The 17,632-nt window shown below is 41.4% G+C and overlaps 1 protein-coding gene across 4 annotated transcripts in view; it reads left to right on the forward strand.

The window, feature by feature from the left end:
- The window catches only part of PIGK (phosphatidylinositol glycan anchor biosynthesis class K), a 132,453-nt gene that overhangs the window by 88,840 nt on the left and 25,981 nt on the right, over nt 1-17,632 (forward strand). For 2 of the 4 annotated variants that reach the window (XR_006273652.1, XM_038414421.2), the window contains one exon: nt 3,265-3,340. Coding sequence is in view for 3 of the 4 variants with exons in the window: in XM_038414421.2 (XP_038270349.1) it covers nt 3,265-3,340 (76 nt within the window). In the remaining variant the exon portion in view is untranslated. Of the gene's footprint in view, nt 1-3,264; nt 3,341-5,860; nt 5,958-11,412; nt 11,817-17,632 lie in introns of those variants that run through there. The other 2 variants (XM_043490483.1, XM_043490482.1) reach the window with 2 other exon arrangements.

Below are 17,632 nucleotides of genomic sequence, written 5' to 3' on the forward strand. Positions count from 1 at the left end.
ATGACCGGGAGGAGAGGTGGCGGGCTGAAGAGAGGTCTGAAGCTGAAAGGTGAGGGCAGCGTGATGAGAGGAGGCAGGATTCAATGCTGAGGCTGCTGGAGGATCAAACTAATATGCACCAGTTTATGATTGAGCTGCAGGAAAGGCAGCTGGAGCGCAGATCACCGCTACAGCCCCTGTGTAACCAACCGCTCTCCTCCCCAAATTCCATAGCCTCCTTACCCAGAACGCGGTGTGGGGGGGCCTCCAGCCACTCCACCCCAGAGGATTGCCCAAGCAACAGAAGGCTGGCATTCAATAAGTTTTAAAGTTTTAAACATAAAGTGCTGTGTGGTCTTGTCCTTCTCTCCTCCACCACCCCTCCCGGGCTACCTTGGCAGTTATCCCCCTATTTGTGTGATGAATTAATAAAGAATGCATGAATGTGAAGCAACAATGACTTTATTGCCTCTGCAATCGGTGATCGAAGGGAGGAGGGGAGGGTGGTTAGCTTACAGGGAAGTAGAGTGAACCAAGGGGCGGGGGCTTTCATCAAGGAGAAAAAAACAGAACTTTTTATTGGTTTCACTGAGGTCTAACTAAGTCAGTAAACTGCGCCAGCGCGCTTTTAAATGTCCAAATGCACATTCTACCACCATTCTGCTCTTGCTCAGTTGGTAGTTGAACAGCTTCTGACTACTATCCAGGCTGCCTATGTATGGCTTCATGAGCCATGGCATTAAGGAGTAGGCTGGGTCCCCAAGGATAACTATAGGCATTTCAACATCCCCAATGGTTATTTTCTGGTCTGGGAAGAAAGTCCCTTCCTGCAGCTTTTGAAACAGACCAGAGTTCCTGAAGATGCGAGCGTCATGTACCTTTCCTGGCCATCCCACGTTGATGTTGGTGAAATGTCCCTTGTGGTCCACCAGTGCTTGCAGCACTATTGAAAAGTACCCCTTGCTGTTTATGTACTCACGGCTGGATGCTCTGGTGCCAAGATAGGGATATGGGTTCCGTCTATGGCCCCACCACAGTTAGGGAATCCCATTGCAGCAAAGCCATCCACTATGACCTGCACATTTCACAGGGTCACTATCCTTGATATCAGCAGATCTTTGATTGTGTTGGCTATTTGCATCACAGCAGCCCCCACAGTAGATTTGCCCACTCCAAATTGATTCCCGACTGACCGGTAGCTGTCTGGCATTGCAAGCTTCCACAGGGCTATTGCCACTCGCTTCTCAACTGTGTGGGCTGCTCTTATCTTGGTATTCAGGGCAGGGGAAAGCAAGTCACAAAGTTCCATGAAAGTGCCCTCACACATGTGAAAGTTTCGCAGCCACTGGGAATGATCCCAGACCTGCAACACTATGCGGTCTCACCAGTCTGTGCTTGTTTCCTGAACCCAGAATCGGCATTCCACTGCATGAACCTGCCCCATTAGCACCATGATGCCCGCATTGTCAGGGCCCGTGCTTTGAGAGAAGTCTGCGTCCATGTCCTCCTCACTCTTTTCACCGTGCTGATGTTGCCTACTCGCCTGGGTTCGCTTTGCCAGGTTCTGGTGCTGCATATACTGCTGGATAATGCGCGTGGTGTTTAATGTGCTCCTAATTGCCAAAGTGATCTGAGCGGGCTTGATGCTTGCTGTGGTATGGCGTCTGCACAGAAAAAAGGCATGGAACGATTGCTGTTGCTCTGATGGAGGGAGGGATGATTAATGACATGGCTTACAGGGTTGGCTTGCAGGGAATTAAAATCAACAAAGGGAGTGGTTTTACATCAAGGAGAAACAAAAACAACTGTCACACAGAATGGCCCCCTCAAAGATTGAACTCAAACCCCTTGGTTTAGCAGGCCAATGCTCAACCCACTAAGCTATCCCTCCCTCTGGTATTTCTGGCAGGACTGAATCTCCATTAAAGTTTTCAAGGTGCCCCTGACAGACCTCACCAAAACAATTGTCGGCCGTTGATTTCACAGAGGGAGGGAGGGGGGAGCAAATGAATACAAAACAAATCTGGTCTATTTCTTGTTTTGATCCACTCCATCTATCTTTTACATCTTTGGCTGGCAGCAGACAGTGCAATAGGACTGCTAGCCATCCTCATCTCCTGCCTGCCCGGCAGAAGATGGTGCAATAGGACTGCTAGCCATCCTCATCTCCTACCTACTCACCATAAGATGGTACAATAGAACTGCCTGCAGGACTAAAGAGAATGACCTGGTCGAGTCGCTCCTAATTTAGTCCCTGCGCCCATGTCTGCCTAGGTGCTCCTGACTGACCTTACCGAGATGGCCAGGAGCACCTTAGACATGATGATGATGGTTTTCAGACCTATTGCACCGTCTGCTGCCACAAGGCAATGGGTTGCTGCTGCTGTGTAGCAATGCAGTACCGCGTCTGCCAGCACCCAAGAGACATACGGTGACCGTGAGCTGAGCGGCCTCCATGCTTACCGTGGTATGGTGTCTGCACAGGTAACCCGGGAAAAAAGGCGTGAAACGATTGTCTGCCGTTGCTTTCAGGGAGGGAGGGAGGGAGGGCCTGATGACATGTACCCAGAACCACCTGTGACAATGTTTTTTTGCCCCATCAGGCATTGGGATCTCAACCCATAATTCCAATAGGTGTTGGAGACTGCGGGAACTGTGGGATAGCTACCCACAGTGCAACACTCAGGAAGTCGACGCTAGCCTCAGTACTGTACAAACACTCCGCTGAGTTAATGCACTTAATGCACTAAGAGCATTTTGTGTGGGGACACACACAATTGACTATATAAAAATGATTTCTATAAATGCGACCTAATTTTGTAGTGTAGACATACCCTTAGTGGGGCCATATGGAGAAGCTTGCACTGTCATTGCCAATACTGCACCTTTTCTGTAAAGAAACAACTTCGTTCTGCAGGGAGGTCAGGCAAGCATCTTTCACCAGAACTGAATTCACTTAAAACAAAATTAAAAGGTTTTCTCAGGTTTCTGCCTGCTGTTTTTAAACTTTCTAGATATTTGAATTATTCCAGTGAAAAACAGTAGCCATCATTAACACACAAGTTTTATTTACACTAACTTGTCTTATTATTTTCTCTCGCTTTTAAAAACTATTTTAAGGTGTGGATTTACTTTTCTGATTATAATGAAGCAAAACATTGTTCCCCCTAGATGTAACATTTCAAACAGTATTCGGTGGTAACATTTTTTGTTTTTAATTCCAGGAGTTTGTTTTTTATAATAATTGTAAGAAAATTTAGTAATATGAACTTCATTTATTTTCAGGGTTCCAGATGATGAGATGGCAACAGAACCACTAAAATATGCCGAACAGCTTCCTGTAGCTCAGATAATACACCAGGTATGCCTTTCTATTACAAGTATTTGCTTTCAGAATACGCAAGATTCATAATCTTTAAAATGTAATACTTTTGTTAGGTTTTACAGAATCAATGTGCTTATGCTAGAGGCACACACAAACTTTAGATGACAGCTGTTAGATCATAAAAGTCTTATTCAAAGCACAGCAATTAAAGGATATTTGCAGGATGTACACAAGAATTCTGACTTCAATGGCGACACAGGGTGCAGTTAAAAATTTTGTAATTTTTTTCCTTAAAAAACAGAACTAGATTTCTTCCAACTTGCATCTTGACCCGAATCACAACATGCCTGCTCTCTTTGAAAAAGCAGCTAAATTACAATACCATTATCACAGTGTATTTGTAATGAAGAGTTGAACAGGAAAAACAATTTCCCTTCCCAATATAATTCTGAATGAGGTCTGAGTAACATTTCCATTTCCAACAGCAGTGCCATCATACTTTCTGTTCCTTGCGCAGCATAGCTGGTATCACAGCAAAAAGCACTGTTGGTAGAGTTTTGCCTTAGGTATTTCATTCTAGTTGTGGCTGTAATTAACTGCTGGCCCATTAGGCCAGATGTTAATATTGTCTAGATGGCAGATTATCTACAACTCTGGCCTTCAGACACAATTGACTTTGAACCATGATAGATCAACAAGAGAAAATGGAAATCCACCAAATGTCAAAGTTGCTGAGAGTATCCTATGAGTATTTATTAATTGTTGTTGTTGTAGATCTTTCCAAATATCTTTGTCAGAGTGTTTCTTTGCAGTTGAATTGCTTGGCAATTCCAGTTTTATCTTAAAGGAAACATGGGCTTTATTTTAAAACTTTCAAGTGTACAGGCCTTTTCTACAAGATGTAAACACAAGGAATTTTAATTTTTTTTTTTTGGCTGAAATCTGCACCTCCGGGAAGAATATCTGACGTGTTCAGAACATTGGAGATTGGAAATCAGGACCAGTTTGTATGTCAGGAATTCCCTAGTGTTGTCAGAGCTTCAGATGACCCAACAGCTTTCAAATATCACATTTAAAATTCTGTCTTCATGCCTGACTCTCAGCATAAATGAATTAAACAACAGAGCAGGCAGCAAGTCAATATGCTCTTAACAGCAAGAGTGAGCAGTGAAACAATTTGTGGGTTGTTTGGAATAGGTAAATAGGAATTGCACTGATTGGTTTACCTAGAGGAAAATCTGAAAAAGGAAAGAGAATTAACCTTTAAGATGGCTGACCAAATGAAATTTCACAGTAATATTTTTACAGCATAAAGAAATTAATAACCATGGATGGTTCATTTGGCTATTGTGTGATGCCTTGCAATGGAATACTGCATTGTGGGAAGGCAGAAATATGTTTTCATATACTTTATCTCCTTGCTATAACAGAAGCTTACCAACAGTGTAGGATTAGATCCTCCTCCTCATCTGGTGAAAAGCAGCTAGACAGACCCAGTTACCTAGGGATTTCCCTGGCATAGGATGATGTAAAACTTGGAGGCCCTTATCTAGGGAGCATGTGAGGCGGCAGAATGCCCTGGTAATCCCTGCTCCTGGAGTAGCCCTTTGGGGCCGGGGGGTCATTACCAAAGGTGGAATTTAGAGCAACCCTGAAACTGCTCTACATTACACTGGATGTCCATCTCTTGCTTTCACATTCTTATCAGTTTCTTCATAAATGTAAATAACTGAATGTTTATAAATGTAACTTTGTCACACAGGGCACTCTTTTTGGAGAAAAGGACAATCTATGTTAATGATTGGGGATGTTTCACATTTACTTTCTTTTGCCTGTATCTTAATTACTTGGAATAGCCTAATAGATAGCTGGCAACTATATTCAAATAGTACCATAAGTTTGTTGGTATTCTGGGTACCACCAAGTGTCTGTCACTGTTTCCTGAGGTCCTTAAACATTTATCTCTAATACTTTCTCCAGTTTTTAAACCACTGTAATATGCTAGCCATTAAAAAGTCTCTTTGATTTCTCATTTGTTTGCTCTACGAAAAAATTCAGGTACAGTACATCTTGAATTGCTTATTACATATGAATTGCACCAAAAGGAAACACTGCACCCAATTTTGACTTCAACACAGCATTTCTTTTGTATTAGTAGTAATCTGTTAACGTATTCATATAAAAATGGAACAACCACCACATAGAGTTTAGCAATTCTAAATTGAAGAATTATATCAAACTCAATACATTAGCGCACAATTAATTTAAATATACAGACACACAAAGAAATGAAAGGATAAAAACCAAAGGGAGTATTAATATTAAAACATAAACCACCAATTTTCTGAATATAGAGCAAATCAGACGTACACAAAAAAGGAAGGTAATTGCTTTACCAGTCTAAAACAAAAACACAAACATTAGATTTTAAAATATTTTAAGTAATTGGAAAAGGAAGAGCCTGGGCAAGCATTAATGTAAAATGTAAATCAGCTATAAAACAAGCATTCACATGAAATGGACACACGATCTGGTTTTAAAATATTACAGTACTAGGTAGAAGGAGCTGTGGCAGCCAACTGGTTGACAGCCTGTACAGAATGAGTTGCCAAGAGATTAGAAATCAACATGACAGCTCTTTGATTCCTAAAATATCCTGTAAGTAGCATGAAGTAATCATGTACTCTTGAACAAAAATATTTAAATTAAGTTTTAAAATAGCTTAGTCAAGCTTAACACGAATACTACAGAAGACATCCTAAAAATTTATGAGGGTTTTTTTTTTCTGATACACTAATATATGCAGACAAATTTGGATTGAGTTTGTATATAAAAAGGCAAAGTCAGGAGGTATTTCAGTTTTTTTTGTTTTGTTTTGTTTTTTAATTCTTTTTTTATTTTGTTCTAGTGAGAGGGTGGAGAAAAATGTTAACTTAAGTCACATTTGGAAGAAAAAGAAGTATGTTGGAAGATTCTATTTTTGTTCATCGTATACAAAGCATTCATTAGTAGGGCTTCAATTCAGCAAGGTATTTAAGCATGTGCCCTAACGTCAGTGGAGCTGCTCATGCACTTAAATTTAGGCACATGCTTATACATCTTGCTTAATCAGGGCTTAGAATATTGAGGATAGTTGAACTATCCTCATATGATGTAACCCAGTAACATTACAGATATTTATTGATGAAAGGGATGTTTCAATGATAAGTGTCCAATCTCATAATTTTGTTATAACATGAGGGGGAAAGGAGTCCGTGAGAGCTGGCTGTATTTTAAAGAATCCTTATTGAGGTTGCAGGAACAAACCATCCCGATATGTAGAAAGAATAGTAAATATTCAGGCGACCGGCTTGGCTTAACAGTGAAATCCTTGCTGATCTTAAACACAAAACAGAAGCTTACAAGAAGTGGAAGATTGGACAAATGACCAGGGAGGAGTATAAAGATATTGCTCAGGCGTGCAGGAGTGAAATCAGGAAGGCTAAATCACATTTGGAGTCACAGCTAGCAAGAGATGTTAAGAGTAATAAGAAGGGTTTCTTCAGGTATGTTAGCAACAAGAAGAAAGCCAAGGAAAGTGTGGGCCTCTTACTGAATGAGGGAGGCAACCTAGTGACAGAGGATGTGGAAAAAGCTAATGTCCTCAATGCTTTTTTTGCCTCTGTCTTCACGAACAAGGTCAGGTCCCAGACTGCTGCACTGGGCAGCACAGCATGGGGAGGAGGTGACCAGCCCTCTGTGGAGAAAGAAGTGGTTCGGGACTATTTAGAAAAGCTGGACAAGCACAAGTCCATGGGGTCGGATGCACTGCATCTGAGGGTGCTAAAGGAGTTGGTGGATGTGATTGCAGAGCCATTGGCCATTATCTTTGAAAACTCATGGTGATCCGGGAGGTCCCGGAAGACTGGAAAAAGGCTAATGTAGTGCCCATCTTTAAAAAGGGGAAGAAGGAGGATCCAGGGAACTACAGGCCAGTCAGCCTCACCTCAGTCCCTGGAAAAATCATGGATCAGGTCCTCAAGGAATCAATTCTGAAGCACTTAGAGGAGAGGAAAGTGATCAGGAACAGTCAGCATAGATTCACCAAGAGCAAGTCATGCCTGACTAACTTAATTGCCTTCTATGATGAGATAACTGGCTCTGTGGATGAGGGGAAAGCAGTGGATGTGTTATTCCTTGACTTTAGCAAAGCTTTTGATACGGTCTCTCACGGTATTCTTTCCAGTAAGTTAAAGAAGTATGGGCTGGATGAATGGACTATAAGGTGGATAGAAAGCTGGCTAGATCATTGAGCTCAACGGGTAATGATCAATGGCTCCATGTCTAGTTGGCAGCCGGTATCAAGTGGAGTGCCCTCAAGGTCAGTCCTGGGGCCAGTTTTGTTCAATATCTTCATTAATGATCTGGAGGATGGTGTGGATTGCACCCTCAACAAGTTTTCAAATGACACTGAACTGGAAGGAGTGATAGATACGCTAGAGGGTAGGAATAGGATACAGAGGGGCATAGAAAAATTAGAGGATTGGGCCAAAAGACATCTGATGAGGTTCAACAAGGACAAGTGCAGAGTCCTGCACTTAGGGTGGAAGAATCCCATGCACTGCTACAGACTAGGGACCGAATGGCTAGGCAGTAGTTCTGCAGAAAAGGACCTATGGGTTACAGTGGATGAGAAGCTGGATATGAGTCAACAATGTGCCCTTGTTGCCAAGAAGGCTAACAGCATTTTGGGTGGTATAAGTAGGGGCATTGCCAGCAGATCGAGGGACGTGATCATTCCCCTCTATTCGACATTGGTGAGACCTCATCTGGAGTACCATGTCCAGTTTTGGGCCCCACACTACAAGAAGGATGTGGAAAAATTGGAAAGAGATCAGTGGAGGGCAACAAAAATGATTAGGGGGCTGGAGCACATGACTTATGAGGAGAACCTGAGGGAACTGGGATTGTTTAGTCTGCAGAAGAGAAGAATGAGGGGGACTTGATAGCTGCTTTCAGCTACCTGAAAGTGAGTTCCAAAGAGGATGGATCTAGACTGTTCTCAGTGGTACCAGATGACAGAACAAGGAGTAATGGTCTCAAGTTGCAGTGGGGGAGGTTTTGGTTGGATGTTAGGAAAAAAGTTTTTCACTAGGAGGGTGGTGAAGCACTGGAATGGGTTACCTAGGGAAGTGGTGGAATCTCCTTCCTTAGAGGTTTTCAAGATCAGGCTTGACAAAGCCCTGGCTGAGATGATTTAGTTGGGGATTGGTCCTGCTTTGAGCAGAGGATTTGACTAGATGACCACCTGAGGTCCCTTCCAACCCTGATATTCTATGATTCTGTGAAAGCTTAATTAAATGGAAACTTGAGGCCAGAATCAAATTGGATGCTTCTCTCCTAGTCCTTTGTTAAATACTGATCATATTAAGTGAAAACACTTTAACATTATGGAACAGTACAATAGTTTAGATTTTTGTTTGTAATAGTAACTTTACAGTTCAGTACAGCTTGTCAGTCTGTTCTAATGCTGGGGGAGGGAGGCCCACACTAGCGGTGCAACCTAGAATGCTCTGCGTTTGCTTCTGAAGGGTTGAACATTCCTATATGTACTTTCCTTGTCTGGTGAAAAAACACATTACTACTGGGAACTAGTAAATGAACATCCTAATGTATCCAGTATCCCTTTGTTGCTTTTCTTAGTACTTAAACTTAGCAAATAAATTACTGTTTCATTTCCCCAGAGAACTATTTGATCCTAATTTGAGAACAGAAACCTTCAAAATTAGCAACTAAAAAAATTGCTTTTCTAGAAATAACAGTTAAGGGAAAACATTTATGATGGTAATCCCAAGGGATTTCTATATTAAATTAGTCCTTTAGTGTAAATTTGCCTTTGCATTGCTCAACAAGAACTTGCTTTTGCCACTGAGGTTCCAGTTCAGCAAAGCTTTTAAGAACTTTCCCTCAACGCAAACAGATGAGTCCACTACCCTTTCACAAATTTTTCTGCATTGCCCATGCCGCAAGGGGAGCAGAAGGACCAAGGTTGTGGTTGGAGCAGTTAGTGATTGTCAAAGGTAATTATGCAACTGCTCAGCCCAGTAGTTCCGCAGTTAACCTTTCAGCTAAGGTCTCATTTTCATCTCTGGTTTCAGCACTTATCTCACTTTGTCCCCCAAACTCCCCCCATCTCTCGTTTGTTTATTCTCAGGACCTGATTCCAGTCTCTCTAGTTTTACAGTGCTGTGTAAATTCATTCATTTTCAGTGAAGTTATTCCTGTTCTTTGTTGATTTAGCTGGGAGAAGAATCATGCCCACAAGTATAGAGGAGAGAGGTTTTTTTGTGAAATTTGAAGGAAAACACTGAAACCATGTTCGTATGTCAACAAAGTAAAATGTACATGGTTCAGGTTTCTAAAATGCTCTATTTTTGCTGTTCTTTGTGGGGCCTATAACAAGAAATACTTTAAAAAACAACAACAAAAAACCCCAAAACAATCCAATGCACAGAAGCCAGTACTGATCCTGGTAAAAGCTTTCAAAATGTAGTCCAGTAACTATAACTGAAAGCTGACCATGAGGATGGTTCCTTGCACCTCCAGTGCATACTACTTTGGCAGAGCTCCAACAATGAGAACCTGTTCCTGACAGCAGGGATCTTCACTCTCACCTGTCTTGGCTCAGAATGGTATCTTTGCCCTCTGCACCTACCCCAAGACATTTCCTTCTTGAATTAGTATTTTACAAACAGCACTTCTGGGAGAAGCTGTCAGCACCCAAGGACTTGAGCTGTTGTTTCTCCTGGCTACCTCCATGAGGAAGGGATGCATGTCTCTTGTAGGCACCCATAGAAGGAGGATCTGTAGAGATATTCTTTCCCTGCTTTTTTCACCCAGATGAGAGGTTGGGGAAGTGGCTATCACCATGCCTGTGGGTTCAAGTCAACAAGTACAAGCTGCCACTTCCATATGAAACAATCTTGGTGTGGCCCCCTTACCAACATATGGAGCTGACGTTCATGTGCCACTTCACTGGTGAAATCTTCACACCAACCCAGCCCATAGGCAGAATATTTTTACCCACACACACCCCATCTCACTTGGAAGGGAGACAGGTGGTGACATTTCTCCTTAAGACGATGGCATATCAGCTCCAAGCAGCACCAGAACTACACATTGAGGTATCATCTCTAGCATATTTATAATACAATCTTTTTTAATTAGTTGATTTTAATAACTTATTTAAAACTGTCCTTTGCTGAGAAACGTCTGATTTCATAGCTCTTTGGATTGGTTGATTCCTAGGGAAGTAGGGGATGATGGGAGTCATCTCTGGATGAATGAACTAATACTTGCCACTATAATCGTGTTCAAATTTGCTGAACTTACCTGTTGGGAAACCTGTGTGAGCAATGCAGTCCAGTGAAGAGATACCCCCTTGGAGGAATAATGCAGAAGAAACAGATGACTTCCAATATAATTGCATTTTACAGTTACTTAACAGACATTAATTTGCAATTAAACTATTCAGTTTTTCTTCCATAGTCTAAATTTGAAATTAAGATTTTGAGTTTAACTTAAAAAATGGTACTTTCTATGGAAAATACTTGCAGTTCCTTCCTGCTTTGTTAAACAGTGATAAACAGATGGGTGAGAATTCATTTGTTTACATGTTATTAGGTTCATTTCATTTTAATTGGTTGAAAATAAAATGGTGATTAGCACGGTGTAAATTTTATTCAGCTTTTATAAAATGAGTTAAGGGTGTTTAAAATTTTAATCAGGCACATAAAATGCTTAGTCAGAACAAAGGCAATACAGGTTTTAGTTTAGATACAGACACTGATATTCTTGGATTAGAACAATTTATCTGGAGATAAAAATACATTGATGAATGAAACTCATATTGAAGATTTTACTTTATTTTCAAACAAATAGGACACAATTTTCAAAAACAACCAGTGATTTTTTTGAGTGCTAAACCTGAGATGTAAAAGCGTGTTTAGGAATTGCTACACAGCTACTCTCTGAAAATTAACCCCCTTTAAGGTTGGCATCCTAAATTACTGTGTGTTTGTATACAACAAACACATATTCTACATATAGGATGTATTCCCTCTGCCTAGTGATGCCATGAGTCAGAATCACCAGGCAAGTGGTCAAGAAGAAAAGTCCTGCATTTCTCTATCTCTCACTAGGAATTCTGACAGTGGAGCTCCTCTTCCTCTTCAGCAGGTTTGATCAACAGCAGCTGTGTGTTTGCTCAGCTGTCTCCTTTAGTGCTGCCGTCTCCTGTGACTGCAAGAGAGTAGATGGAGGGCAATCAGTGGCCATGTCAGTGCTTCTGCACACCTTGGACTAGATGTGGAAAACCATGATGCTTGGTGAAGTCAAAATGTGTGGGCTCCCTCTCCTCCAGTGATTGAATTTAAGCCAACGTTCTCAAGGCTAGGGATGCTGGTTACTTTTGTACGCTATGGTAAAATGCAATATATTGCACTCATTGTTCTACCTTTTCAGTCTCTAGGATTTGCGGGGTCTGTTAATGCTGAAGAAAGTTAGAAATGGACACACTGAATGTCATTTTCATTGTGTGTGTGTGTGTGTGCGTGTGCGCGTGCGCGTGCGCGTGCGCGTGCATGTGCGCGCACATGCCTGGTTCCATCTCCTTTTCACTTTGTAAGTACAAATACTTGTAGCTGAGCACAGTTTAAACTTGTGTTTTGTTTGCCTCTACTTGTAAACTGGACAAAAGGAGGCAAATGGAATCCTGTATGGATGTTGCCCAGTAAACTACAGCTCTGAGAGTCCCCTTCCTAAGATCTAGCTGCTGTGCTGTGAATCTAGTTTCTTTCACTACTAGGCTTATGTGGGAATTGTTGGACTTTCTATAGCTTCTGCTTTTCATGCCCTGCAGCCTCACAATACCCCATGGGCAAGGATAGCTACTTCTGTACCCAAGAGAAGTAAAATAAACATTCTGTCAATAGGACCAAATGCTGGTGTAGGTTATTGCCAACTTCTACAATGTGAATGGACATAGAGCACTGAAGAGAGATGCTGCCAATATTGTATGCACACAAGTGAAAGTTCCTGGCTGCTATTTGCTCATCTGGCCACTCCGAAAGAAATGTGGATGAACTCCAAGGTTAAGGACGATCAAAAAATTATGATGGGAATACTGTCTTACTGCCCCAAAACTGGAAGACACTCCTCATGTTCACATGCTCGTGCTTGCTTTATAAAGTCAAGAGAATGATTGATTGCCATGATAACTTCCACTAAGTTATACAAAGCTATTTGAGACAAACAGTGCCATCATTTATTTCTCTGGCTTTCACTTCAAGAAGTTATTTAAAAATATTACAACCCCAAATGCTGATTTGCTTGTAGTTGAATGACAGAACCTATAATGCCAGGTGTAACATTTCAAATTAATGTTCATCTTTCCAATTACCCATGGAATCTCACTGGCTTGCACTTTCCTAATATGTAAAAACGAAGTCGGCCCTTGACATTTCTCATTCAAAGGTTAAATAGCAAAATGCTCTAACAGGCCTCATATTAATCAAAGTTGTAACACTAATGTACTACAGTATTTCCCAGAATGCTGTGAAGTATTATCATAAAGAATTAAAATTAAATCACATTTGTCTAATAAATGAAGTACACTGTTTTGATGTGTTATCCTTTTCGGATACTCACTAATTCACAACATTGTGTGTGAATTAGTGATGATCTACTCTATTATAGAGCATAGTTGTCTTTTTTCAAAATGATCTTTCTAGCTAAGGAATAAATGAAACTACAGAAACCTTTGGATAATATCAATCAGTACTTTATAATTTTGACCCATCTCATACATTCAGAAGAAATTTAAGAGACAAAGTGCGTGCAGCACTTACATAACAGTTATCTAGCAGACTTTTGGCCATTGCCAGCAGTGTGGTGGAACTTTGCATTGTACTGTGAGTGGATTCTGCCTGTAAAGCTGGCATAAATGGGCGTGAGAGGATTACCCCAGTATAAGGGGAATCCTCCAGTGGCATAGAACAGGTATAGTGGTTCCAATACCACACTCTTCCTTTCTTCTTTTATCAAAGAAGGTGTTAGGGGGAGTTTTAGCCATGACCCGCCCAGGATCTGTGCTGTGTGATCTTCAACCACATTCAAGGATCTAGTTCTTCATCTCTATTTCATCAAGTCAAAATACCAGGGAGAAATTCTGTTCCTGATCTTCAAGATGCAGTAAGGATAAGTAGACATCTGGAATCTTCATTGACTTAAGCTTTTTCTTTTTAAATACTGCTTCCTGAATCCTAGAAATTTAGCAGTCATTATGGGGAACTTTATTTTTAGGGCATAGATTACTAATGTATTCATGCTATGGAAATTCCTTCTGTCTGTATATCCCACATTCTCTGCTAGAGCCACAAAGGCAGCATTAGCACTTTTTGTTCATCTCTGAACATCAGGAAGACACTGAATATAATATTACAAACTTTGTAGTGTGGTAGAATGTACCAAATAACTAAATGCATTGCAGGGCAGCTTGCATAAGGCACCCAAGCAGTCATTATTTTTCAGTTTCCCTGCTTGGGGTTCTGGTTTTTGATACCAAGAAATGCCTTGGTCACCATGCTTCAAGTCTTGTTATTTTTATCCAAGCCAATGCCTTTGAGTGATCCTGCACTCCAGCTGTTTAAAGTGCCTGGGTGAATCTCTCATATCAAATAGGTAAGGACTTCAAGTCTAGGACCAAAAAAAAGATAGAGAGGCCAGGCTGAAGTTTCTTTTAACGAAAGGTGTGCTGAGACCACCATTGTAGTCTTCCCAAACAGGGAGAACAACCACTTCATCGACAGTGAGAAGTGCTCTGCTAACATTGGCAGAGGCCTGGCACCAGTCACAATCTCTGGTGCAAAGGAAGAAGCATAAGGCTTGTAAGGAAAAGGCCGGAAGAGGAAGATCTCTAGGTCCTAAACCACACCATGAAAGGGGATAGAGGATTGAGTAGAGTACATCCTAAATCTAAGCACTCATCCAGATTATCAGCTAAGGAGGGCACTGTTGACTCCAGCGCTGGGACAGGCACTGTCAAGTCCAATACCTGAAGCAGCACCTGCAACTTCTGCAGTGCTGTTGTCTTCAGTTACTTACCAAACAGCAGCCATTCCATTACCAACTATGGCAGAGGTGTTTGCGGCAACAAAAGACTTGTTGTCTTTGTCAGTTTTGGTTTCCCCAACAGTGCAGGAAATCGCTCCCATGATATTATCAGAGCTCACTGAATCAGTTCAATTACTGCAGTGCCCAGTTCTGTGTCAGCTGCTCATTTCTCAGAGCTCTCATCCTACAGTACTGTCAAGGGGAAAACTGGTAATGATGGCCAGGAGGGGTCCATTCATCCCAGCTCTGCCAAGAGGCAGTCTGACTCTGGGATTTCTGCATTGCCAATTCAGTCAACCTCACAATCTCTTTGGCTATGTCTATACTAGAGACCTTACAGCAGCACAGCTGTACTGATGCAACTGCATCGCTGTAAGATCTCTCGTGTAGCCTCTATGTGCGGACGGGTGAGCTCTCCCATTGACATAATGAAATCACCCCCAAAGACCGGCGGTAGCTTGGCTTCGGCTGCACTGGTTCTCCACTCCCTTTCATAAAAGCTCCAGTTTTGTCTCTGTTGGACTCGGACCTAATTTCTCAAGACTCTATTTTCCTACTCCACTTAAACTTGGAGGTGCTTCATTTAACAGCCTGGATGCTCCATGGCTAGACCCTTGGGAAGAGTCTTGTTCAAAAGAGGTTCAGGATGTGCTTTTAAATAGTAGGAAGCCATCTACTAGATCTACTTACTTGGTGAAATGGAAGCAATTCTCTATCTGGTCCCAATAATCTGAAGTCTTGCCGACACATTCTTCAATCCATTTTATCTTGGACTCTCTCTTATACCCAGAACAACAAGGGTTGGCTGTTATCTGCTAGGAGGACTTTGATAGATCTATCTCAGCTTTCCATCCTCAGGTCGATAATCGCTCTGTATTTTCTAATAAGATGTCAGTTATATTTTTGAAAGGCCTGGAGTGATTATATCCTCACATACAAGATTCTGTTCCCCTGTGGGACTTGAACTTGACATTGTCAGACCTTGGGCCTTCCTTTGAGCTTTTAGCTACCTGCTTCTTATTACATCTTTTAATGAAGGTACCATTTTTGGTGGCCGCCATTTCTGTTAGGAGCATAGGTGAACTATGTGCACTAATGTCTGGCCCTCTCTCTCTAACTTTCTTTAAACATAAGGTTCACCTACGTCCTCATCCAGTTTTTCAAAAGTGCTGCCTAACTTTCATATTAACCGAGTTATTTACTTATTGTCATTCTTCCCAAAGCCTAACTTGAATAAAGATGAGGAAAGGCTGCACATACCACACATCAGAAAAGTGTGAGCTTTCTATCTCAACAGGTCCAAGCAGCTACGCTTGTCTTCCTAGCTGTTCGTGGAAATCACAGGCAGGATGAAAGGGCTCCCCGTCTCTTCTCAGAGGATTTCATCTTGGATAGTCTTCTTTATTCACTTGTGCAACGTTTTAGCTCGTGTTACTCCCCCAAGCAGAGTGACAGTACATCCGACGAGATGGCAAGTGATTTCTGCGGCCTTTCTGGCTCAAGTGCCTATTATAGATATTTGTAGAGCAGCAACCTGATCTTCGATGCACACATTTCCATGTACCATCACTCAGCATTGTAAAAATGTCAGATTTGGGAGAGCTGTTCTCCAGTCCTTGTTCAGATCGACTTCTATCCCACCTCCTGATTTCACGGCTTATGAGTCACCAAGAGTAGAATGCGCCTGTGCAATCACTCAAAGAAGAAAAAAAGTTACTAGCTTGTTCTGTAACTGTTGTGGTTTGAGATGTGCTGTACACATTCATTCTATGATCTTCCCTGCTACCCCTCTGCATCTGACTTTCCGGCAAGAAGAAACAGAGGGGATCAGTGTTGCTATTAACCTGAGTGCACGGCAGTAGAGGGCGCTCAATCCGATCTCATGGGCATTTCTGAGGGAAAAAGTTTCTGACAACTGTGAGCAGGGTGCACATGCAGTAAGAGTGCAATGGACATGTGCAACAGTTATGGAACAGGTTAGTAACTGGGTTTTTTCTTTTTGGTTTTAAATTTCTTTTTGGTTTTAAAAGATGACCTACAGTTGAGCCAATCAGACACTTCAAGAACCTTTGCATGCAAAACATTCAACACAATTTGAGCTTCAAACATCTTTATTTTGGTTTAGGGATGGAAAATACAACAAACATTTCTTTAAACAGTATTGTTTATAATCTGATCACATTAATGGCTTTAGAACTGTATTATTTTTACTGTGCCATGGATGTACTTAGGAGCTTTACAAACCAAAAAGACAGGCCCTTGCCCCAAAGATCTTATAGTCTAAAGTAGACCTGACACAGCAAGTTGACAGTAAAAGGTGCGGTGTGAAGGACATGGATAACAGTGAGATGCTTTCATAGATTTTAAGGCCAGAAGGGACCATTTTGATAATCTAGTCTCACCAGCTTCAGAACACAGGCCATGAATCTGTTTTAATATTCTCCCCTTTTTTGTTAATATATTAAAATTAGGGAGCAAGGTCAGGACGAGGGTTGGGATGTAGATAAATGATAAAATAGTAAGTTTTGTAAGAGGGATTTGAAGGGGGGGCAAAGTACTATCATATGGGTCATGCCAAGGAAGACGTTCCGGGCATCCCAGGTGGCAGGAGAAAAGTTGATCGTTCCTTGAGATAGAAAACCAGAACGGAAGTAAGAGAAGTTGCTGAGTGTATGTTGCAAGCAAGCAGTTGGAGCTTTATAGACAAAAATAAAATGCCAGCCTTTAAAATAGCTTAGTTTTTCTAAGCAGTTTTAGAGGCAGTTAGTTACTCCCACTGGTTTCTCACATGATTGTGTGAAAATTTTGTGTTCAATGTGTTTTAAATATAGAGCATTCACTTTGGAAGGAGAGGACTTGGACTAGGAGAGACATCCCCATTTGATGTGATTAACACATGGAAGAAGAGGTTTTAAATGCAAAAATACTGTGATTACTGCAATGCCATGAAATTTCATAATTGTTTTTATAGTGCTGCTACTGTAAGTGATCAGTTGATCTGTCTGTGAATTTATATAGCTTCATTGTTTTATAAGCGAGCACTAAATATGTTGATTATCATTGCATAATGTTATCCATAGAGGATCTCCTAGTCGCAGCGGTTCCCAAACTTCCCTTATTGTGTATACCTTCTAGATCTACCAGTTGCTCACGTACCCCTACCAGAATACAGGTTTT

Source organism: Dermochelys coriacea, chromosome 8, assembly GCF_009764565.3.
Source record: "Dermochelys coriacea isolate rDerCor1 chromosome 8, rDerCor1.pri.v4, whole genome shotgun sequence".
Taxonomy (NCBI): Eukaryota; Metazoa; Chordata; order Testudines; family Dermochelyidae; genus Dermochelys; species Dermochelys coriacea.